The 24,131-nt window shown below is 43.4% G+C and overlaps 2 protein-coding genes across 3 annotated transcripts in view; both read left to right on the top strand.

Annotated features, from left to right (window-relative positions):
• Positions 1-24,131, top strand: part of LOC124719980 (ankyrin-1-like) — a 301,612-nt gene that overhangs the window by 35,339 nt on the left and 242,142 nt on the right. The gene's annotated exons all lie outside the window — the stretch shown is intronic.
• LOC124719983 (BTB/POZ and MATH domain-containing protein 3-like) overlaps positions 1-24,131 on the top strand; it is a 100,335-nt gene that overhangs the window by 52,011 nt on the left and 24,193 nt on the right. The window contains exon 4 of one of the 2 annotated variants that reach the window (XM_047245208.1): positions 12,172-12,571. The exons of the other annotated variant lie outside the window; for it this stretch is intronic. Coding sequence (XP_047101164.1) covers positions 12,172-12,559 — 388 coding nt within the window. The 3' untranslated portion in view covers positions 12,560-12,571. Of the gene's footprint in view, positions 1-12,171; positions 12,572-24,131 lie in introns of those variants that run through there. 2 annotated transcript variants of the gene reach the window in all.

Here is a 24,131-nt window from a genome sequence, read left to right as displayed (position 1 = left end):
GTTGGTGTGGCAGTCGCTGTAACAAAGGCTGTCTTCTTTCCGGCGAAATCTGTTTACGACATTACAGTTGCCAGCTTTCTCTTCCGATGGAAAATATTTTGTTGACATCCACCTATGTAGGGCGAAATGATCAACATAATAAAATAAGAGAAATCAGAGCTCCAATGGAAAGATTGAGGTGTTCCTTTTTCCTACGCGCCATTTGAGAGTGGAATGGTAGAGAAATGGTATGAAACAGGTTCATCGAACCCTCTGCCAGGCACTTCAGTGTGAATTGCAGAGTAAACATGTAGATGTAGATGTTGATTCCCTCCTGTATAGAGATTCAAGTACTTTCTGCTTTGATTGACCAAGATAATCAGCTGCAGATTTGATCGACTTTGGAATCCAGTGAACATTTAAAACCTTCCTGCACCTCAGGCAGGCAACAGAAGCACACCCATTTCCACTCGCAGTCATGGAAGACACAGAGAATTAGTGTTGAAATTATATCAGGGGCAGGCAACAAACAGAAATTTTTCAATTTTCGTGCATACAAATCATGCGGGTAATAACGCGTAATTTAGTACAGGAAGTACATACCTACAAGTAAAAAATTTTAAAAACGCTCAATATAAGATGACAAACACCTACATGTATTACATGCACACTGAAAACATCATTGATAGTGTCGAATTGTATACTTAGTGTCCAGGATAATAGTATTAATAATGCAGCACATGCTGATATCAAAATCAGTATGCTCCGTAGAGAATGTGAAACAAAGCAGAAAAAAATAGAACGCCAGGATGAGATGCAAGACTTGGAAAGGTAAGAAGTGGGGAAATGTTTGGGATGCAAACACGCCGGCCGCGGTGGCCGTGCGGTTCTAGGCGCTACAGTCTGGAGCCGAGCGACTGCTACGGTCGCCTCGGGCATGGATGTGTGTGATGTCCTTAGGTTAGTTAGGTATACTTAGTTGGAAGTTCTAGGCGACTGATGACCTCAGAAGTTAAGTCCCATAGTGCTCAGAGCCATTTTGTGATGCAGCGTCAGGGGTAACAGCAGCCATGTCTGCGAGCTGATAGTCCGTGCTGCTGGAAACGTCGTCGAACTGTTCGTGCAGATGGTCGTTGTCTTGCAAACGTCCCCATCTGTTGACGCAGGGATCGAGACGTGGCTGCACGATCCCTTACAGCCATGCGGATAAGATGGCTGTCACCTCGACTGCTAGTGATAAGAGGCCGTTGGGATCCAGCACGGCGTTCCGTATTACCCTCCTGAACCCACCGATTCCATATTCTGCTAACAGTCAATGGATCTCGACCAACGCGAGCAGCAATGTCGCGATACGATAAACCGCAATCGCGATAGGCTGCAATCCGACCTTTATCAAAGTCGGAAACGTGATGGTACGCATTTCTCCTCCTTAGACGAGGCATCACAACAACGTTTCACCAGGCAACGCCAGTCTACTGCTGTTTGTGTATGAGGAATCGGTTGGACACTTTCCTCATGTCAGCACGTTGTAGGTGTCGCCACCGGCGCCAACCTTGTGTCAATGCTCTGAAAAGCTAATCATTTGCATATCACAGCATCTTCTTCCTGTCGGTTAAATGTCGCGTCTGTAGCACTTCATCTTTGTGGTTTAGCAATTTTAATGGCCAGTGGTGTATTATTCAGACAACATTCTGCATCACTAGAAATACGTCTTCTCGCCACGGCAACTAAAGACAGTCCTCCTAATTTAGATTTTTTCACAGTTTTCGGAAAATATTGAAGTTGCTTTTTTGAATTTGTACTGAGGCATAATTTTACTTTCACTGTGTAAAGGAGTGTTGTCGCTTTTTGAACTTTCATCAGGTCCAGTGTTTAATTTTGACTATGTGAGGCAAGTATATGTGACACCCATTGCCCCGGGGGGAGGGGTGGTTTGAATGGAATATCAAATGCGAAGAAACAGGACACCAGTTGCGTTACACAATTTTTATCGAAACTAGTGTGCTCTTTCTTCACATCGACATTCTTCAAAAACAGACGTTGAAAATGAACAAAAATCTAAACGACAAAACTGGTCGCTGCAGTGGACTGAGGGAACTGCTGGCGTAATCGGCGCCCAGCGCTACCAACAGAAACGGCAAACGTTTAGATTCACGACCCAGTTCTGGCGCTACAGCTGCAGGGTCGATGGCGTTTGCAGAAATGAAAAAGCAGGGAAGTCGACGTGAAGTGTTGCGGACAAATCCGATACGTGACGAAACCGAACGATGGACCCACGAGACACCTTTCAGTGTGCCACTTACATCCAGTTACCGCAGCTTGCACGGTGGTTGTCGGGAGGCGTGAACATCCGTCGTTTTCCTTTCAGTTCTTGCTCTGAGGGGGATAGCTTGTTGATGTACAGAGTATCCAATAATAAATCAATACTCCAACGAACAGCTCTAAAACCGGCAGTGTACTTACAACGTGCAGCCCATATTTTTATAGGCAGGCACGTTGATGATTTGGCGCTGATATATCCATACTTTCCTCGATACATGGGGAGCAGATAACGGTATTTTACTAAATATCGATACATTGGATACTGTACATTTTAAACATATCAAGTCATAGGCAAGCTCTATCATTCCGCAATCGACGTCTGTTAAAACCCGTCGTGCGGCCATCAAGACGTCGGTAAGCCTTTGCCAGGAGCCACCTAAGTACAGGTGACAGCGGCGCCAACCCGCCGCCCTTTTATACCTTGTATACGCGATACTGCTGCCATCTGTATGCGTAGATATCGCTATCCCATGACCTTCTGTCAGCTCAGCCTGTCTCTACCTGGAAGCACCCGGGTGGTTCTACAGCGCAAAAGACCTGCTGTCAATTAGAAATCAGAAACTACTCGAAATTGTACGTAGACGGAATAGATTTTAAATAAGCTAAACATTTATTCAAAATAACTGATGCCTTGTCATCCACAAACTAAACTTTCCTTAGTGAAGTGTGTTCTTACATTTTAATTAAGAATATAGTCAAATTGCACACCATCGACTGCTAGGCACATTTGGAATGGCTGTTTGAGAGAGGGAGATGAACTGGACAAGCTACATTGGATGATACGTCGTTGTGTGGTCTGGCGCGCATCATCTGACATACCTGGGGTTCATGACAGACTCTATCTTTCAGTGCTCCCCGTAGAAAGAAATCCATTTGAGTCAGATGAGAGTACCTGGCTGGCCTTTGTACTACAGCATTCCGTCCCATACAACGGCCGGGAAACTTTCCATTCATTGGTCACTTTCGAGCAGGGGAGGGTCTGGGCAGCGGCCGTGTTCAATCCAAATACACTGTCGCTTGTCCACGGAACTACCTCTAGAAAGACAGGCTGGATGTTAGTAAGAATATGTGCATACGTATTTCCATTTAATCACCCTGTAGATGAAGTGAGGTCCCACAATGTAATTTAGTATTATGCCAAATCATACATTGGTTTATTCAAGACCGTTAGTATTCTACCTGATGAGGCGATTTTCAGAATCGTCTGCCATGCACTGCAGCGCAGAAAGACAAAATTTTAAGCCACGTCCAAAATCACGTCGTCAGGAGTTCCCTTTGGAGTGTCGGATGGTAAGGGTAGCATCAATGTAAATGCGAGGTGGGAGTGACTCTAGTCTGCTGACCCCTCATTCCTTGGCTGTACGTCTGGTGCCACTGTGCCAATGGATAGGCGTCGCAGCCAGAGCGGCTTCCTCCAGTGCCCTGTCGGCTGCAGCCTTCGCCCTCGTCCCCTGTGAGACGTCGAAGCTGCCTCTTTGCACTGCTGACCTAATAATGCGTGCAAGGGTCCGGCGGGATGAACGACGACGGAAAGGACACACATTCCTGTTTCGACAGAATTTCTTTGACACTCGCCATATAAAAGTAGCAGTGTAAATTCGCCTCATTAGTGTACACGTCTGCATGCAACGTAAATTGTACCAGAAATAACACAGTTGCTTGGTAGTTCTGCAGTGCAGACAAGTAAACAGTGGAGGGGTCTGGTACAGTGGCGTAGCCTAGCCTGGCCGTGTTTTGCTTACAGCGGAGTACCGTGTGTCTGAAACCTTGTGAGTGAGAGAGCTAGTGAGTGCCCGCCCATCCTACCCGGCCACGTCACGAGGTTCTTCTACGCAATGTTCCGAAACATGGGGGGGGGGGGCGCACTCAGGCGAAAACGCTTGCTATTGGGTGGAGCGCCGTGACGTCACGAGGACCCTGGCGCGGCGCAGCCGTATGCTTACACGGCAAATGCGCCGCACCACAGACTCGGTGCCATGTTATGTTACTCGTTCATTTTACTTTCGCTTTCGTTCGATACGCATCTGTACAAGCCAAAACAAGGGGCATGACAGGTTTTGTACACATTAACAGTAAATAAATGATAATTAAGTTGGAAAATAACTCGCTCATTTGATGAAGAAGCAAATACGAATGCAGTCTGTTTCTACTGCCGTTTACCAGACGACGATGCAATCCATAACTACTTCCTCTTTGCGGCACGTTTCTTCATTGCTTCCAACTTTGCTTCTTGATTGAGATGCATAATCCTTACAAATGTTCTCGTTTTTACATAAAGAGTAATAACTGGTTCATGAACCTCAGGAAACTTTTGTTTCGTAATAGAGCACAGAGACTTTAAGACATTTTTTTTTTTTACACACTCCATTCCCATGAAAAGCAGCAAATTCTTCTTCAAACAGCAACACTGTTGTTATCCCATGCTGGCGTTGGAGTGTAAAGACCACCACGAGACGTAATTGATATCCAGTCTGCAGCATGATCTTCACTTTTTGCTGCTGGAAAGCCTAGTGTTCTGGCACTTGAATGCAATATAGCCTGTACTGTATTGTACCACATCTGGAAGAACATCTCACATTACAGAGTCATCCCCCATTGTTACCACATGTCACCAAATTTTCTTCCACATTCACAGTTTCTGGGATTTCTCATAGTGGCGCTTCTTCAACAACATACACACAGAGCTCACTGGTAATGAAACTTAGGGATGCAGGATCCGGGTCGACGTCACACTGGGAAGACTCCGTGTTTAATTCTTTAGTAACTGGCGTGTTCCCAGAGAGAGAAATATCACTTGCATTACCCGTCAGTATAAGGAGACTTGCCCTGTTCCTTCCTTCAAAAGGTCTAGGATTGTTATGAAATATACCTAATCCTCATACCCTAGGAAAAAAACTTTCCACGCAATCTTGATTCAGTCTGTAAGTTAATATACAGCTAACTTACACACTTCTCATACTTTCGAAAAGACCAAAGAGAGAGATTTTATTGTAGTTATAAAACCGTTTTGGAAAGGCAACATTCTTTCTTTGTCACCAACGCGCATTGCTGGATAGATATCTAAGAATCTGTTCAAAGCATTTTCTCAAATTGAGAGATTAATTCCAAACCCACTGCACAAGGATGGGCATTCATATTTTGGAACTCTAGAGTTCAAGGCATCAAAGATGTCGTTAACGAGTTCAATAAAATTACTTTCAACGTCTTTATGAAGAACACACTTCAAAGCCTGAGCTGTTTGTCGTGAAAATAGTCGCGCTGCCATCTGTACATTGTGCCTTGCTGGATGAGTTAAGTTTCAGTAATGTGGTGTGTTATCGTTAAGTCACTCTTCTGATGCTTCAAAAGTTCCTGTGTAGCTGCCTTGGATATTTTGGATTCATCAGGTAGCGTTATGCCTGTATTCAAGAAACGGTTCCGTAATAACTTTAAAAGATGTGGTACATCGAAGAAAACCCATACATTCGTGGTGTCGTCTGCTTGATTTACGAAATAAGTTCTCTCTGTATCGACAGACAGTTCCTTCCAAACTTTTATATTTTTTCCGTCCATATCACACGTCACAGCAACAACACCGATTCCTGATTATTCAACCGCCTTAATGATGCTCTGAAGCAAATTACTGGTAATCACAGTGTCAAAATCATAGTAAACTGGTTGTTTCCACTGCTTACACAAGCCACGTATCGTGCAAACGTGTACATTGGAATGTGGTCCGATTACTATATGCGGCCATCAAAATTGATTTCGTCAAATGTCAGAACAGCTTGTCTCTCTCTCGAGTTGTAAAAGTATGTGACTTGGCTTTCAATAAACACAGGATATCTTCAAGAATACCAAGTCTGCATTTAAATTCCTTTGTCCATTTCTGAAGGGTTGCCCTGCACGGCAAAGGAATTTTTCGCTTTCGCAAATTAGTGTATGCTTTAGGTGACAGAGCTCTTAAAGTTAATGCATGGGCTATGTCCTCTGAATTCCACTTTACCCTTTTATTTTCGTGTAATAGGCATCTTAATTGTGCCGGTGTAAACACTTTGACAATACACTATTTACACTTTTGTGCAATACGACTTTTGCTTTCACGCCAGATGACCACTCTACCCGCTTCAGTGAAAGAACACGTTGCAGATCTTTCGTTTTACTTCGTAAGGCTGCATCACATTTTTTTTGGTGCCGCTTCTTTCTGTGCATTCAGTCTCGGCCCTCAGTTCCTTAATTTCCAAATTCTTATTCGCTAGTTCAGTGGGTGCATGAACGCAATCTGTACATGTGCTTCGGTCGACTTTCTTTTTTCCCCGGTGACAGAGTTTCTAAAGCCGTCAAAGCTCGCTTTTGCAAACTTGTTGCTCCACAGCGTTGTGCACGACTTCCGAATCCCTAAGGAATGAATTTAATTTTAATTTTATTATTCCTAAAATTATTTACCGAGTAGGCCTACTATTCCTAAAATTTTTGCCCAAGTACTATGCAATTGCATTAATTTTTCACTAAAAATCTGATCAATTGATAAAAGCGATTAAATATCACCGGCATGAGCGGCTACAATAGCCTATTTTGATAAAATGTAAAAATACAATGTAAGAGGAAATACAGGTATACCAACCCATAACCTCCAACATGGGAGTCAGAAACCATACCACTACGCTGCGAAGTCAACTGGTGAGCATCAGCTATTGTTACAGAAGTAAATGTAAACAAATTACGCGAAATATGCTGATTTTGTCATTTGAACTGTATACTAGCTTTAAAATACTCAACATATCGAGAATACTTAAAAAAAACGGCTATTTCTAAGACAAATGTAGCTATTATATCCAGGAGGAAAAGCAAATACACTTGAGCAACATTATTTATTGCCTATACAATATAGCGAGTCATTCACTCCCGTAAAGCAATATACTAATGCGTCAAAAAGCATTGCATTTATGTGAATTCGTTTGTATTACGGTAATTCTTCAGTTTCAATTATTGAAAGTGTTGTGTATGTGCAGACGTCTTACCCTTTCGTTTGCATCACCGCTTTCCGCAATTTCTTGTCCACGCCAGTTCTGAATGTTTATGCAGGGGATTGCTGCTGGTAATAACTTCTTTCTTGAAGGTAACCCCAGAAGCTCATTTCTCAAATCCCGTTCACAATCTTCTGGCCGATAAGGAGCTGACCACACACGAGCAGTTTCCGCATTCACTTTGTCCTTGCGTTTGCACCGAACCATCCATTGACGTCGCAAGTGCTCATCCTTGGGAAACACGTGATAAGTAGCGTCAGTCGTCGTCCGAGCACCATTGATGCAATGTGCCACGGCACACTTACAGCGAGCCTTGCTCGTGGCTGTCTCAAAACTGAATGCTCGGCGCTGCAGCCTCCTCTCCTCTCTGTGACGTCAAGGCGCGCGAGGGCGTCTGCGAGTTTTTTACTCGCTTGGGGCCGGAATGGCCTGCCTGCTTTTCCTATATGCCTCGGTTCCGAAATGCCGTGTCGGCGTTTCCGCGGCGCGCGCCTTAAATCGGTGGCGACGCACTGTGCAGGCCCATCCGGGCAGTGTTCATTTTTAGGTAAATAAGTTGGCACCACTGCGAGACAACAGTCGATAGACCTCACCCGAAACGCAACATTGTGGAGTGAATTACATCCACACAGGAACAGAAATAAAAAACCAGGGTTGCTACATCTATTACAAATATACGTCAGAATGGCTGTTCATCTGAATGCATTTTCGTCTACAATTCCCTCCTAAATGGATGGATATATTCCGAAGCGATTATAAACGAAATGTGGTGTAATTATACCGGACAACTGAAGACTTGCTCTTCCATTGTGTTTGCTCTAAGAGGTAAAAGTTCGCCTTGATTGGGTGGATTGAAGCGCAACCATTCTTGTGATACGAGTAGTGCTCAGAAGTAACGGGAAACTCTCCATTTCACGCGTTTTATTACTCAGATTCATACGTCCTTTTTGTCGTTGTGTGTACAACGTTATGCGTATCGGTTATTTAGTGTGTTGTGAGGTGTCAGAAAGGTTACTCGTATTTTGAGTATTACTGTAAAAACGGATTACCGCATTTGTACTAAAATTTGCTATGAGAACGGATTAAAATGCATCGTGGTTTTATAAATATTATATACTGCTTTTGGTGAGTATACTGCGAGTGAAATAGGTGTTTACGACTGGTATAAACCTTTCGAAGAAGATGAAGATGAGGATGACGAGAAGGTCATAATAGAAGACGAACTGAGAGTTAAACCAAACGATGCGTAAACCAACACTCAATCGTTTCGGTGACAGATGGCCAACACCACTGAAATGTGAATGTTACGTGTCTGACGGTAATCTTCGGTTTTAACAGTACAGTGCACCACAACTCCTCGTCCCAAGATGAAACGGCCAGTAGGCAGATCTTCTCACCAGCTCAACCCCGATGGCTTGAAGCAATACGGAAAGGTGTCCGGCTTTGTGGCGGAACAGTTCACCGTCTCTGCACTGCGGTAACGCACCTGCTCACAGTTCGTTGCGTGCTTGTGCATGTTTGGCTAGAAACAGTACTGTAGTGATGTCCTTGGCCCCACGTTCGCTCCATGTGACATTTTGTTCCCAAAAATAAAGACAAACCTTAAAGAGCTGTCTTTTACATAAAAGATGACATTCAAACTGCACATCTGAGAGAACTAAACGCTACCATAAGGATCGTTCCAGAACAGTTTTAAGCATTGGAAGAACCACACGAATAAATGTATAATATGTAATGGGAAATATCTTGGTGAAGACGACATTGATGTAGACTAATAAATAAACCAAGTATTGGTTTCAACATTCACCGCTGTTGCTTGGACTGTCATATTGTCCATTTTGGTGCCAATGTCACGACCCTGTCAACATCTTCTAAGAGGAATGTCGTTGGTTCACCACCCAAGTTTCGTCGATAGAAAAGAGTTCTGTTAATTTCCTGACTTGTATCAAGTATTTGCATCGCCAGTCAGTCATCACTTCTCTCTAGAGGGATGTTTCCTTTACTTAGAGGTCTGTTGCAAGTAAATCGCATTTCATGCAGTGTCTTACGCTAAACAGCTTTCTTCGAAGGAAAATAATTTTTTTTGTTTTTATGGCAACTAATTTGTGTAATGTCAGCACTGCTTGTTAGCCATTCAAAAGTCCCTATGATTAATCAAATTACCGATTTTGAGAAGCTGCTTGCAATGATGGATTTATACTCCAAATTTCGTAGTGCACTTTCTTGGCGGTTCTGGCAAACCACGTGGTTTATTTTCGGTCGCCTTTCTGATGCGTCCAATAGCGGCAAGGCTGACTTTTGTGTAAACTACAATCCTTTCTTTTTGAGAATGGCAACATTAGCCCCCAGTTCTCTCTGTGCCGACTCTTTAATACAATCCGTGATTGCAACAGAGGTGACTGAGCCATTTTTACCCCAAAGATCGCAATTCTTTGCATTGTGCAGATTTTCCTGTGATGTGGTGCGCTTGTCGATCATCTCTGAATAACATATTCGTACATGTCCACAGAGTATTTCACACGGTGGATTACTGTCGACTGTTGACTGTTGAAGGAGATAGAAACGTGTGGAATAGGTTCCCATGTATGTGAGTGGACCTGAGCTCTTATGTGACAGAACCCAGTATGTTGTCCTCAGTGGCGAGCGTTCGCCAGAGGCAGGAGTGCTCCAGAAAAGGGTGGTGGGACCGCTGTTACTGTCCGTATACATAAATGGTCCGGTGGACAGGTATCTGCGGCTGTTTGCTGATTGTCCCCTGGTGTACAGTAAGATGTCGTCGTTGAGTGAGTGTAGGAGGACACAAGGCGAGTTGGACAAAATTTCTAGTTGGTGTGACGAATGGCAGCCAGCTGTAAATGTAGAGAAACGTAACTTGATGCAGGTGAGTAGGAAAAACAAAACAACAGTAGAGGTGTTCCGCTAGACACAGAAGCGTCGCGTAAATGTCTGAGCGAGAGTTCGCAAAGTGATACGAATGGGACGAGCGTGAGAGGACTGTGGTAGGGAAGGCGGGAGGTCGACTTTAGTTTGTTGGGAGAATTTTAGGAAAGAGTGGTTGGCCTGTAGATGAGGCTGCATGTAGGCCGCTGGTGCGACCTATTCTCGAGTACTGCTAGAGTGTTTGGTATTGGCAACAGGTAGAATTAAAGAAAGACAGCTAAAGGATTGTCAGCTGAGCTGCTAGATTTGCTACTAGTAGTTTAGAGTGACGCAGAGGTATTGCGCAGAAGCTTCAGGAACTCGAATCGGAATCACTGGAGGGGAGGCGAAATTCTTTTCGAGGAACTCTGTTGAGAAAATTTAGAGAACTGTTTTTTGACGCTGACTGCAGAACAATTCTAGTTCTGGCAATGTACACTTGAGACAAGGCGTGTGAAGATAGGGTGAGAGGCATTGTCGCTCGTACAGAGGCACACAGGCAGTCGTTTCTCTGTCGCTCTACTTGGGAGTGGAACGGAAAAAGCAGATGACTGCAGTCAGTTGAGAACTTTTTATATGTACCAGTTACTACTATTGTTTCATATGGTTGCTGCTCCACCTACATTGATTATTTTGTACTGAATGCAGCGGTTTTATTACGTCTGTAGTTTCTAGTTGGTATTTCACTTGTCTTTGGAGCTTCTTACTGGCTCTCTCGCTTGGGATCAGCCTTTAACTTGCATCAGCTGTGGAGAGAGGTTCCCGCGACATTGGTTAAAGTTCAGCAATGCCAGATCTATACCAGTATTTTGATATTTGTAAGTGAACATGCGATAATGAATCAACACTCTGTTTGTATTTCTTACAGGCACCTGATTTCTTTCTGGCATGATCTAATTTATGCATTGCATTAGATACAGGAAATACAGTACTTTTTTGAGACTGGTCTAAAGTTACGGCTTAAGTGTTTGTACTACTACTGAAAGAGAAATTTTACTCGGAAGCAGCGTAGCTGGTGTACACTTGAAGTTTACTTAGACCTTTTTAAGTATAAATGTAAAGTTTTACGCCTTCTGTAGTGGTGTGTAACTTATTTTGTGTCCAGAATTTTCAGAAAATGCAAAAAGTTACACAAAGTTAACATGACTGAGTATAGTAGTTGTGCAGGATGCCGCCTGCCACAGACCATATGGTGGGTTGCAAAGTTCGTAAGTAGATGGAAATGAATGTTCCAGTGGATGTATCTCTTGTTGCATGCATGATTATATGAGCACATGTGACGATTATTATGCAGCGGGTAGTGTGTGTGTGTGTGTGTGTGTGTGTGTGTGTGTGTGTGTGTGTGTGTGTGTGTGTGTCAGGGAGAGCCGACCTGGTGCCCTTGTTGTATTTGAAATATGTCGACCGACTTATTGTGTACGAAGCAGTGACTTTTATATTTTTTATCGGTATGTCAGGAAATTTCCATGTTACTGGTCTGAATCACTTAGCTGTCTGGTGAGGAAATTGTATTTCAGTACTTACAGATACGTTTAGTTCCTAGTGTTTTCTTCCTAAGTGACAGAAGGAATTGGTACCCAGAGAAGGTAGTTTTAGGGGTGTGTTTGAATGTAGATGAAGGGTTGGGTGGCAACTGCATGCCGAGGTGAAAGGAGGCGGATCTGTGGAGTGAATTATGAGGAAAACCAAATGAATTTGTTAAGAGATGGAGTGCACCTATTTTTAATGGGAGATGGCTGAAGTTTTTGATTATGGGCTAGTGGTGTGGATCTGTCTGAAATACGCTGGTTAACCCGGATCGCAGAAGCGAGATTTCTAGATTTGTGACTTGTCGCTCGGAAGAAGTGTATTCCGAATTGTTGGCAGTTTTGTGGCCGTTACAGTTTCTTTCATTTGGTGTGTGTGTCTCGATAGTAGAGAGTAAGTGTGTCGATGTTTTGTGCAGGAGCCTTTCTGATGCAGAGCGAGGCAGGAGGCTGATAGAGGCGGCTGAGGAGGGGGGGGTGGAGGAGGTGCGGGCGTTGCTCGCGGCTGGGGCGGACGTGGGGGCGAGGGACGGGGATGGGTGGACCGCCCTGCACTGCGCTGCAGACAGAGGCGACGCGGCTGTGGTGCGGCTGCTGCTCTCTGCGGCGTCCGACCCCAACGCCAGGGATCGGTGGGGGAAGACGCCGCTGCACTTGGCGGCATGTTGGGGCCAGGCAGAAGCGGCGGCTGCGTTGCTGCAGGCCGGAGCCGACAGGGGGGTGAGGACTAATAGTGGGAACACCCCCCTGGACTACGCCAGGCTGTGCAACCATCACCAGCTCGTCGAGACGCTAACAGGGCGTTAGTACGCGCCACTAGAGGAAATGACATCCTGTACTTCATTGTACAGGATATTAAAATAAAAAATTGAAAAAAAAAGATCGCTTTCTCTATTCATTTCTATCTTTTGCAGTCTACACAATTACTCCAGTAACACCACAACTACTGCAACAACAGGAGATATCTGTAAACCAACGTGACAAACCTTCCTTTTCAGAATTCACTCTGTAAAACATTTCACAAGCAATTTCTGCAAAAGCTCAGCAACAATTGACAAATACTCCATCATTCATAAACTCCACTTCTCTCTCCCTCTCTGTCTTGTGTTTCTCGTCCCACATACAATATTCTAACAGCTTACAAGAATACAGCCGACCTCTCTCACAACCGCCTGTATTTCGAAATGTAAACACCCAATCTCTTCCAAGACACAAATGCGAGAATACCGGTTGTTGTGCGTTAATGTTAGTTCTTTGCACCAGTCTCCTACATTACGTAATTACTGCAAACCATTTGCTAGCAGTGTCTATGTTGCTACATCACATCACTGCGAACTGCACCATTCTCATATTACTGCCATATAAGCTGTTCACTTAGAATGTATCTTCACTTGCGACCTCACACTGAATTCACTTCTGTGTGTGCACTGCGCAAGTACTTTTCATGTTTAATTGCAATGTCACATTGGTAGCAGTGCTCACACAACATCATGCTCACACCATCTGCAGCGTTCTTGCCAGCTCACCTTCAAATAAAGAGAATTGAAGAACCACCGAAAATCATTAGACTCCTAAACACCTCCCTTGCTGCTCTTACAGAACAAACTACCATCTCTCAAGGAATTATACACAATCACGTGGGACATGCAGCCATCACTGGAAGTATACGGCAGTTTCCCAAAGTACACTTTTGCGTCTCTGTACATGCTTTGGAAGCAGACCACATTTGGAACATTAATTCCCCTGTCTGCTGTGATACAATTAGACTTGGTATCCCCGTGCGTGCATGTGCGACCAAAGTGGCAGACTGCATTCTGAACAAGAGCTTCTGTGGCCCTCATGTGGCGGCGTTACACACGGAAGCTCCTCAACATTCTCTGTGAGGAAGCAGCGGCGCCAGAAGACAGTATTGACTTGGTGAGTGACCTCCACGGCACTGATGAATACTTCAGGCTCTGCCACTTGATCCTCAACATAAATAAATGTAATATACTGTACATACACAGGAATAGAAATTCACTACTGTACAATTACACTGCTGATCACAAATTGCTGGAAACAGTAAGTCACCGTAAAATATCTAGCAGTAACTATCCAGAGCCACCTTGCGTGCAATGACCAAAATTACCAATTGGTAAGAAACTGCGGCAGATCTTTCCTCACCGATTCCATAATCATATGTTTTGGGCTCCTAAATCCAAATTTCGTGCTTCCTGCCCAGTAGTATGTAGGCTTCACAACGAAAGCCTCAAAATTTTCCGACTTTTCTCAGATTTTCATTTATTTCACAAAGGCTACGTGTTTCTCAAAGTTGACAACCCAACACAAAATTAAATTGGACAAACTCTTCTACAACATGCAGCAATCAGCAGTGATTTTCTGACAACGAGTGGTGACCGCGCTAGAGCCTCCTAAAAAAACGGTGACTCCCCAAAATTCGGATCGCGCCTAACGCCATTCACCTGTTGCACTCTGCTATTACGGCACTTTGGAACGGTATGGCACGCTTCAGTAGACGGAGAACAGCCCAGAACTCCACCTGTGTTCTTCGCATCGTCAAACACAATAGCACTCACGGCAGACATCCGCTGTCGAAACGGACGTCATATATTTTGAAATGTGTTCGCATTTATTTAAACTAGTGCTTCTAAGTGTGTGGTTGGTATCTGAGAAATGGCTAAAATTTATTTTGATATCGAAATACGTAAATCTCAGTCCAGTGCGACAGAAAAGTCTAAAAATTAAATTTTGTTCCGAAGCACATGCTACACGATGCGAAATCCAGGCTCGCCGGTACATCAAACAATTCGCCTGCGAGAGAGGAGGTCGTTTTCAATGTAATTTATACATACCATTTATCTGCAAAACAGATAACTCAATTTAAAATATTGGTCCTGAATATTGTAAATCTTTATCTTCAGACTTGTAAACAGTAACTGCACCAGATCTGCTACCGTATTTATAGTGCAAATGAAGATAAAATGTAACGCATCCCGCTTTGTGTCAAAACTGCTCCAAAATTCACAAGATAACGCCTCTCTGAAATAATTTAGGGATTCGGAAAGTCTGAAATGATAATTTCACAGATACATTCTGGTGTCTGGCGGAGGGTAGTTTGAGTACAACAGCTGTTTCGGTCTTTTCCTGTTCCAGTCGCGGTGTAAACACTGCTGGTAAGCCACCGTGTGACCTCGGTTCTCCTTAAGTTTTACTTTCACGTTCCCTCCTTAATTTTTACTTTCACGTTCCTTCTACCGAGACGCGCGTAGCAGGTAGCAATATATCGGTTGAGTCAGGTGTAGAGAAACTGAAATAGAGCTTCATGTCCCTGTTGTACTCTCATAAAAATGTTTGCAATCGACTGAAAAATTTCACGTCGACAAGAATAAACAGTTTTGATGTGTCTTTGCTCAACTTATCGGTTCCCGTTAAGACTAGCAGAAGGGCCGAGTACGTCTTTCAAACACTGGTTGTGAAATTGCATTGTCCTGCTTTTCCTAAAAGCTGCCTCAGAACAGTAGCAGACAGGGTCCTTTCGCAAACCAGGCTTACTCTAAGTCAGCCACCAATCAAGAACCGAGCTGAAATTTTGCCATTCTTATTGACATGCTTCCCAGATATCAGTGATTTCGGAATGGAGGATTGTTGAATATTAACTAAAAGACCGTCTCAGGTTAGTCCTCACTGACGATGCGAGAATTATCGTCTATGAAGAGCTCTGAATGGAAAGTAAGAAACCCGGAGAACATCTGGCGTGCATTTCCTCGCCATGTTACAGTTTTAGGTGGAACCTTTAACCTTCCATCTCTGCAGTGGGCGACATAGGTGGCTGAGACTGTTGGCAGGGCCAGGGAATCGTGAGAAACTGATCCAAGTGCTTTACTCAAAAACTACCTCGGGCCATTAATCTGAGAAATGAGTCGTGAAGACAGCATCTTAGACTTGCAAGTGACAAATAGACCCGAACTTTTCGAATCTGTTAGGGTAGAACGGGGAATCAGCTATGACAAGAGCGTTACAGGGTTGCTGAATACGACCGTAACCATAAACAGAAAATAAATAGGGAATATTATTGTGCTTAGCAAGAGCGACGAGAAACAGGCTTCAGGTTACCTTTCCTTTCCTCTGCAGCACCAACAGCGCGGGTATCAGTGGAAGCAGCTGAAGAGCATTGTGAAATACGCTTCAGACAGGTGTGTACCGACCAAATGCGTTTCAAGCCCGGTTTCACAGCGATGAGTTTACAGCACTTGTTTTCGTTTAAGCGCGCGTCTGCGCACGCCAGATCACGAGATGACAAAGGAATTTCCGAGATCCGAATTTCATCGATGAAAATGACGCCAAAGAAACAGGTGTTTCTGGAAAGAGCACCATATCTGTAACATGTTGCATTACTCTCTACGTAACGAAAGCTGTGTAAACATTCGGTCTTGTCTGTAAGGCAGAAACGCTTACGACACTGTTATTCACGTGCAAACAGCAACAGGTGGCGTCAGACTGCCCGCGCAGACGGCCGGCGCAGTCGCCGATGGGAAACTCGCAGGTGGGGGCGCGACGCAGAATGCGGGCAGCGAATCCGGCAGAGGGCCGCGCATGCGCAGATGATGTGGCGGGGCGGGAGCAGGCGGTAGGGGCGGTCCGACCACGGCGGCGGAGAAAAGACCGGCCACACGACAGGGGGGCCGAAACTAAATCGGAACGATCACTTTTCGCATAAAATGTGTAATACTGATTAGCGATTACTGCTCCAGTTGTACTCAACAGTTTCAAAGTTGGTGGTGATCGCAGACACCGGTGTCCGGCTGCCATTTACTGCTCCAATATTACTAAGATATCTTCTTCCGCTCTACCAGCAGTTTCGTAGTTATGTCACAGCACGATACATCTGTCTAATGGTAGTCCACTATATACCAACACTAAACATTATTCCGATAACAACCTCTGTTACAATTAGTGCTCTGGATGATTTAATACATGTAATGTATTATTTTTGCAGCAAGTCTCAATGACAGGTGTAGGAACATCCGCTGACTTTCAACCTGTCATTACTATCGATCCAGAAATAAACAGCGCAACGGCAGTTCTTTTAGGGGATGGGTTTACAGCTGAAAACGTGTAACTTTATCCCAGCAGACGTGCAATTGCATGTTCTGTCGCTGAGACATTCCGCTTAAATATTTACGCGCCATGCGGGACTGACGTTACACATGCACGATCGGTTTATTTTTTAATCAGGATGTCCCACGTCTTTTGGCAAATACGTGCATGTGAAGCACACGCTACACGATGCGAATTAGAGGCTAGTCAGTACGTCAAACAATTCGCCTGCGAGAGAGCAGGCCGATTTCAATCTAATTTGTATATGTCATTTGTCTCCAAAACAAATGACTCTGATTAAAATGTTGGCCCTGAAGATTGTTAATCTTTGTGTTTAGAGTTCATTTACCCGTTTGAAACATCTAAAATGATATATTTTCACAGATAGATTGGGACAATCATTGTACCTTACAGTGATGGTAATTAAATTTGTTGGCCTAGCTGTGCGAAGGGAACGCCCCTCTGTTCTGGAACCAGTTACTATTAAGAGAGTGACGGAACCGTCAAAAACGTACGGTACAGGTCCAGCGCGACAGCCGTCTGGAGGCAGAAAGGGTGCCAGCATCACAGAATCAGCAGAGGGATTCGCTACGCCCGCGCATGCGCAGAAGTACGCCTTCTGCTTCTCGCTCGGGTTGCCACCGGCCAAGTGCTGAGTTTCGTAATGCAGATTTTGGGCCTTTTGCGGTGAGTGACTCTTCACGAACGCAGTAACTAAAGGATGCAGAAAAAGAGCCGGGAGGACGCATTGTGACAGGCGTTGCGAATGTGGTCACCTCTCTAAACCTCTGCACTCCTTCCGCATCAAACAAGAGAGCTGCTAGGGAAAGATTTTTCAGCGATAGAATCCCGTACTTTCTGAGACAGGCAAAAGGCGGCTTCGTCAGCGCAGGACATTTTAATTGTATTTTAAGGGCGACTGACTCAGAAGGCGCGACACCCTTCTGTGTCTGCCCTGCAAAATCTGACTGCAGGTCTGGACACGGAAGCCGCAGCTGAGCGGCGCGCCGCCACACGTACTCACTGCACGCACGCCTCGCCAGTGTCGGCTTCGAGGCCTGACAGACTCCACACCACAGCGGGCTGTGAGTAACTGTGCAGGATTACGACGCAGCCCCTGTCAGGTTCTCCGACCGTGACACTGTAATTGAGAAAGTAAAAGGTCTACCTCGTCCCAAAATAATTCGCGGAGGATAATGGAAATTAAATTGTAACCTCCTCCACATAACATCGGTGAACATACATTTCATTGCTCGGTGCAAATCGTGGGTTAACCGCAGACGTTTCTTCCGTAACGCGAGTGAGTGGCGGCTGAATCTTGCAAAATCCGGTGTTCGAAAATTAATTTACAAATGTCACCTACAGGATTGAAATAAAGCGTGAATTTCATTTTGAATTATTTGAAACTTGTAAGAATAATTAGTAATTCTCACTACATCATTCAAAAAAATAATTCGTTCACGTGACATATCAGACTGTAAATAATACAAAACATGTTGGCAAGTCCTACATACGACTTACTTATCTACAGAATTTTCATTTGGGGAATAGTAAACAGTTATGTATAAAATGCTACACAGGCAACCATGTCCTCCAGATAAACTCATGTGGAGAAACACTGGCCACGGTTGCTGGAAAGGAACAAGTAGTGGCGAAGCCTTCGACTGCAGGCGGCAGACTAACTGGGCGACATTTTGGAAGAAAATTTCCTCCAACTGACAGCAAAGCGAGGCCGTGGAGATGGTGTAAAGCGTGTGGTAGCAAAGCTAAAAAAGAAACTGGAGAGTGGAAAAGGGAAGAATCAACACACTGTTGTCCAGTGTGTGATGTTGCGCTGTGCATGTCAGAATGCTTTGAATCGTTTCACAATACCACCACTTGCAAAGTAAGTTAGAAATCAGATTAATAATGTTGCTCACGCAACATATGTTCCCTTTATCGGGCAACATCAAAGTTATTGACTGTGGATAGTATTGTCAGTATGGAAATAATGAGGTCACTGCAAAAAGAGTCATTAATTTGGCACTTACCTTGAATGGATTCCCACGTAGATTTCGTCCAATTCGTTATGGTTCATCTTGTTGATTCTAGGGTGATTCCACTTTGACTGCTAGAAGGTCCAGATCTGTATTTTAGCAATATTTGAAGACCTAACAAATGCGTTTTTGGGGAAGTTCTTAATGATCAAACAATACCAGATCACAATAATGGTATGGCAGAAATAATTTTTAACTTGATGTTCACGATGCACGTTTTTATTAAACTTCTTGTAAATTCACATATACTTCTTCTTAATTGTCAAATCAACAGTTTTGTATCAATCTTCGTATACTTGATTTCCACTTTAACGAAATACAAGACTTGACTGTTCTTTTATAAAGCGAAATAACAACTTCTGCCAAAGCGAAACAAAGACTGCTCTGTGCGCATTCGCGCCAAAATGGTTACAATTAAGTCAAAGATTATGACAGTCTCACAGAAAAGAATACACACAAGAACCATATCACTGTAATATATCGATACATCAGAGTAGCTATACAGTAATAAAAAAAATGTGAATATTGTCACAAAAATATGTCTGTTACTTGGCAGAAAAGTAGTACGATATTACTGGTATCGACAACTGGAGTTGGAGTGCCGTAATGGTCAGTTAAATAAAGAACCATTACAACACGAAAGCCATTTACGTATACAAATTATTTATAAAAAATTGTAATTAGTTGTGTATTGCGATATTTTTTAATAAACGCGTTTCAGTTTGTTTTTATAAAACATAAACAAGTCCAATATTTATCAGTAAACTCTTCCGGGCTAAATTGCCGTGGTCGATCTGTAGAACTTCTTCTCCCTGACGTTTCGTTCTCAACTACGGAGAACATCTTTATAAAAGTCGTCGACTCTCCTCGGAAGATGTTCTCCGTAGTTGAGAACGAAACGTCAGGGAGAAGAAGTTCTACAGATCGACCACGGCAACTTAGCCCGGAAGAGTTTACTGATAAAGACGCCGGCCGTGAAAGCCTACATGGAATGAAGTCCAATATTCATTCTACCTATAATAAACCCTACTGTAAAAACTTTATTTTCTTTGTTTCAGCTATAAACTTGCGATAACAGTGTAAATTTAAGCGGAGTTTTTTACTATAACGTGTTACTTCATTTTAAAGTTTAATGTACAAGGGTGAAACGGACAAAGTGCAACGATTTATCTGTAACCGTTCGTAAATTGTGATTTTTTTTAAAAAAACGACAGAAGACCCCAGTCTGGCGTGCTAGTGTGTCATACTGAGTCCCAGACTTTAAAGTGTTGACTTGTTGTTCCGGTGAGAGGCAACAAGGCCAGGCTCACTCGATTACGGGGCCAGCGTGTGTGGCGGTGGTGTTGTGACGTCACCACAGTGTGTCAGCAAGAGGCGCCTGCCGCGGCCTCCAGTTGATGACAGACTGAGGCAAAGAAACTGCAGGGACACTCACTGAGGTCTTGGTGACGCGACACAAAATTACAACGTTTTTCTCTTCCATTATCGTCAAGAGAACTGTAACATTTTCAATATGTGGAACGTAGTATTGAAAGTGTGAACCAGATGTAATCACTGACCAAATGAAAGGAGGAGGTACTGATTTCTGTACGTTTCATAGCGTGCTTTTGGGCAGGGCATCTCCACTTTGCAAATAAAACACAGTTGTTGACAAAGGAAATGGTGGCAGCCAGAACACATTCATAACCTGCTGGAAAAGAACAGTGCCATTACTACAATTCATGTGGGGCTCTGTAGAAAACATCTGAGGCAGCAGAATGTAATGTTTAAAACGTTAACCAGATGTAATTTGTTATAAAAAAGATGTTCTCAAAAAGAGTGTTCGAGTAGGGCATCTTCCATTTGCAGATAAAATGCAGTCATCGGCAGAGTAGACTAAATGCTGATAAAGAACAGCAGAATACCCCCCGTTACCACATTCCAAATAGGAAGGTGTAGACAATAGCCTTTGACGTTGCAGAGAGTAATATCAAAACATGTTAACCACATGTAATTACTTACCCAGTGCTGGAAGGAAGTACTTATTTCTCTTCATTTAAAAGCCTCCTTCCGAGCAGGGCAGGGCATCTTTCCTTGGCAAAAAAAAAAAAAAAATAATAATAAAATGCAGTCGATATCAGAATAAATGGCGTCAGCGACGTGGCGCTCATTAACCTGCTGGTAAGGAACAGGAGACAGCATTTGAGGCAGCAGGGTCCCATATGAACAGTGTCTAACCAGGTCTGTTTACCTACCAAGCGGAAGAAGGGAGGAGCAGCTGCGTCGCTGGAAGGTGTCCACGTGTTTGTCGTCGCTGCCGGGGAGAGAGAGGGGCGCTGGAGTTCCAGCGCCAGGAGGGTAGTTGTGAGTTGAGACGCCGAGCAGGGGACTCTGGGCAGTGCAGGCGTAAAGTTAAGAGCACCTGCGTTTAAGTAAAGTGCTTTGTGTTTTAATGCTGTGAAACAGAGGAGAGAGATACGATTAACGGTTCAGAATGAAATGAGGTGTAAGGACATGAGAAGAGAGTGTGAAGAGGAATGAAGGTAACATTTTTTTATTTAGTGGCACTGCAGTCGCGCTAGTTACATTAGTTTCATTGTTGAATTAGGCAGCCATATCAAGGAAATTGACATTTTTCATTAAAGAATGTTTAATTTTCACTCTGAGGGTTTTTTCATGTCTGTCAATTATTTCACTGACGTTTGTGAGAGTAAGATTTTGGTATCGGTGTCTTCCTTTGACAGTGTTAATGTTGTAATATGAAGTGCATACAGGTATTAATATATCTGATAATGTAAAAACATTTTGCTAAAGGCATATTTCACGACATCCTCGGTCCAAGCCATTTTTATTCAAAGCAGTGTCTCACTCAGTGGTGTGTATAAAACAGTTTGCTCGCTGTCTGGAGCATTGCACTGGGCTCTCAGCAACTGGAATCAGAAATTTGCAACTGGAGCGCAGACGGCAGCCAAGCACTGTGTTTCCAATCAATTACATTGCGAGGTGAGATGTTTTCATTTCAGGATCTGTTTGCTACGAAAATTATCAACTGACAGGCACCATTTCACGAACAGCATTACTTGCAGACCATTAACACACGGGGACCACTTTGCTTTTATTAAAGAGATTAATAGTAAAGTTCAGGATTTAATCAGTTTACAGTTTTTACGGTATCAATACAGTAAGACAACACATCATCACGTTGGAACACATAAGAGACACGTTATTGCAGGGAAAAGGACAGCCACAAAAGAATGTGCATCATGCGATTAGAAGCATACCAACTGACTTACATAATTTCACCACACTGACTGACTATGGATCTCCAGTTACATCAATTAGTGATGCAGCGGGCAATGCGAATAATTCTTGCTCTACAATCCCATTACAAAGGACTAAAGTTAGAGGAGCAGTTTCAGGAAAAAGAATAGATGTAAAAACCACTCACACACACTTAAAATTTGCTGTTCACAGCCACACAATTTACGCAGAATTTTGGATCGTCCCACTTTTAAAAACTGACGCTAAGCTGCGTATGGGTTTTTTAACAGAACATGATGCCATTTCGGACTATGAAGATGCATTACACTTTCAGCAGAGCATTTCAATACACGAATGGGAAATTAACAGATTAGAGCTTTCTTCATACACAAAAAATAACCAATGGTACACATCATTTTTAACTGACACGTATTTTGCCACAGTCAATGCGGATGAAGGATTAAATTTCGACGTTTCGCAGACAATCAAAGCCAAGGAAGACAGTCGTGAAGCAGCAACAGATGAACCAAACAACACACTCCATTGGACAGATTTTTCAGATCACCACCAATTCTGTCCCTACTGATGCAACTTTGCTCTCGCCACATTTAATTTTGAAGGATAAAAATCAGCCAGACAAAGTAAAAGAACTTGTGTCTCTCCCCAAGTCACAGCGTCTACGTCATCGTAAACTGACAGACACTGGAACAGTTAATACAAAAGAGGCAGCTGAGAAGAGGAAAAGCTTACAACAGAAGGTAAGTCACACTAAAAAATTTCAAGTTGGACAGTAATTTTTTGGTTAAACACGCCCATTGTCTTAGTAAAGCAAAGAACAGGTGTCACAAATTTGCATTGCCTTATAACGGACCATTTCGGAATCGACGAATCCCACTTCGGAACGTAGGACATCTTGAAACACTCAGAACGAAAGCTTCGACAGGTCTTCATCACATCACCAATACAAAACCGTTCACTGTGTAATTGTTTGACTTTGTACTCCTCATGAAGACAACACCATACCGATATACTACACTTCGTTTCCCTATGACGCCAACCGTTTGTACGTAGTTTCATTGACATGTATGTGTGCATGACAATAACATTTTTATCTCATACAGCACAAGCCATTTCGGATGTTTATTTTCTCTGTTTCATGATTGTTACAGAGTATATATATCATTCCGTGTTCTAACATCTGACCCCGATCGTTACAGTACATCATTTTAAAAACAAAGGTTACGTAAAATAAGACGAACATTCTTTCGCCAAAGACAAAGGCATCACAAAAGATAAAAGCAACGTGAGAAACAATAACATCGAATTTTGCGCGTCATAATGCATTTTCTCTTACAGGCTAACGTACAGAAGTATGCGATAACGGATTCCAGATAGTACTGATAAAACAGGTAGAGTATGAATATTTGTACAGGTTCGACACGTACTGTCAACTATCGGAGAAGATATTTAATTTCTTCGTCTTCCACTGGGATACTCTAATCCTGAGCTATAACCAGGGTTTCTTCATTGACTGTAAGAATTTTACTCTGCGTCGTATGTGAAGACTTACGGATTAATTATAGATGGAGCATGTGCAGCAATGACTTACGGATTTTTACAACAAAGATATGGTGAGACAACAGGAAGTGAGGATAGCGAACTTTTCATGATTATTATGCAGATGTTTATGATTTATAATATGAAGTGTGGCACACTGATGTTTGGGAGTATTAGGTATTGCGTGATGATTTAACCTTTGGAGCATGCTTTGTTGATTGTGTTTTGGTGTGTTTCTCTGATGAATAGAATTTCTAATGAAACTCCCCAGCAGATAAAAACTGCGTGCCTGACCGAGACTCGAACTCGGTACCTTTGCCTTTCGCAGGAGAGCTTCTGTGAAGTTTGGAAAGTAGGAGACGAGGTAGTGGCAGAAGTAAAGCTGTGAGGACGGGGCGTGAGTCGTGCTTGGGTAGCTCAGATGGTAGAGCACTTGCCATCGAAAGGCA

Source organism: Schistocerca piceifrons, chromosome 11, assembly GCF_021461385.2.
Source record: "Schistocerca piceifrons isolate TAMUIC-IGC-003096 chromosome 11, iqSchPice1.1, whole genome shotgun sequence".
NCBI classification, from domain to species: domain Eukaryota; kingdom Metazoa; phylum Arthropoda; class Insecta; order Orthoptera; family Acrididae; genus Schistocerca; species Schistocerca piceifrons.
The sequence above is the reverse complement of the archived record's forward strand: the minus strand, read 5'-3'. Positions and strand labels throughout refer to the sequence as shown.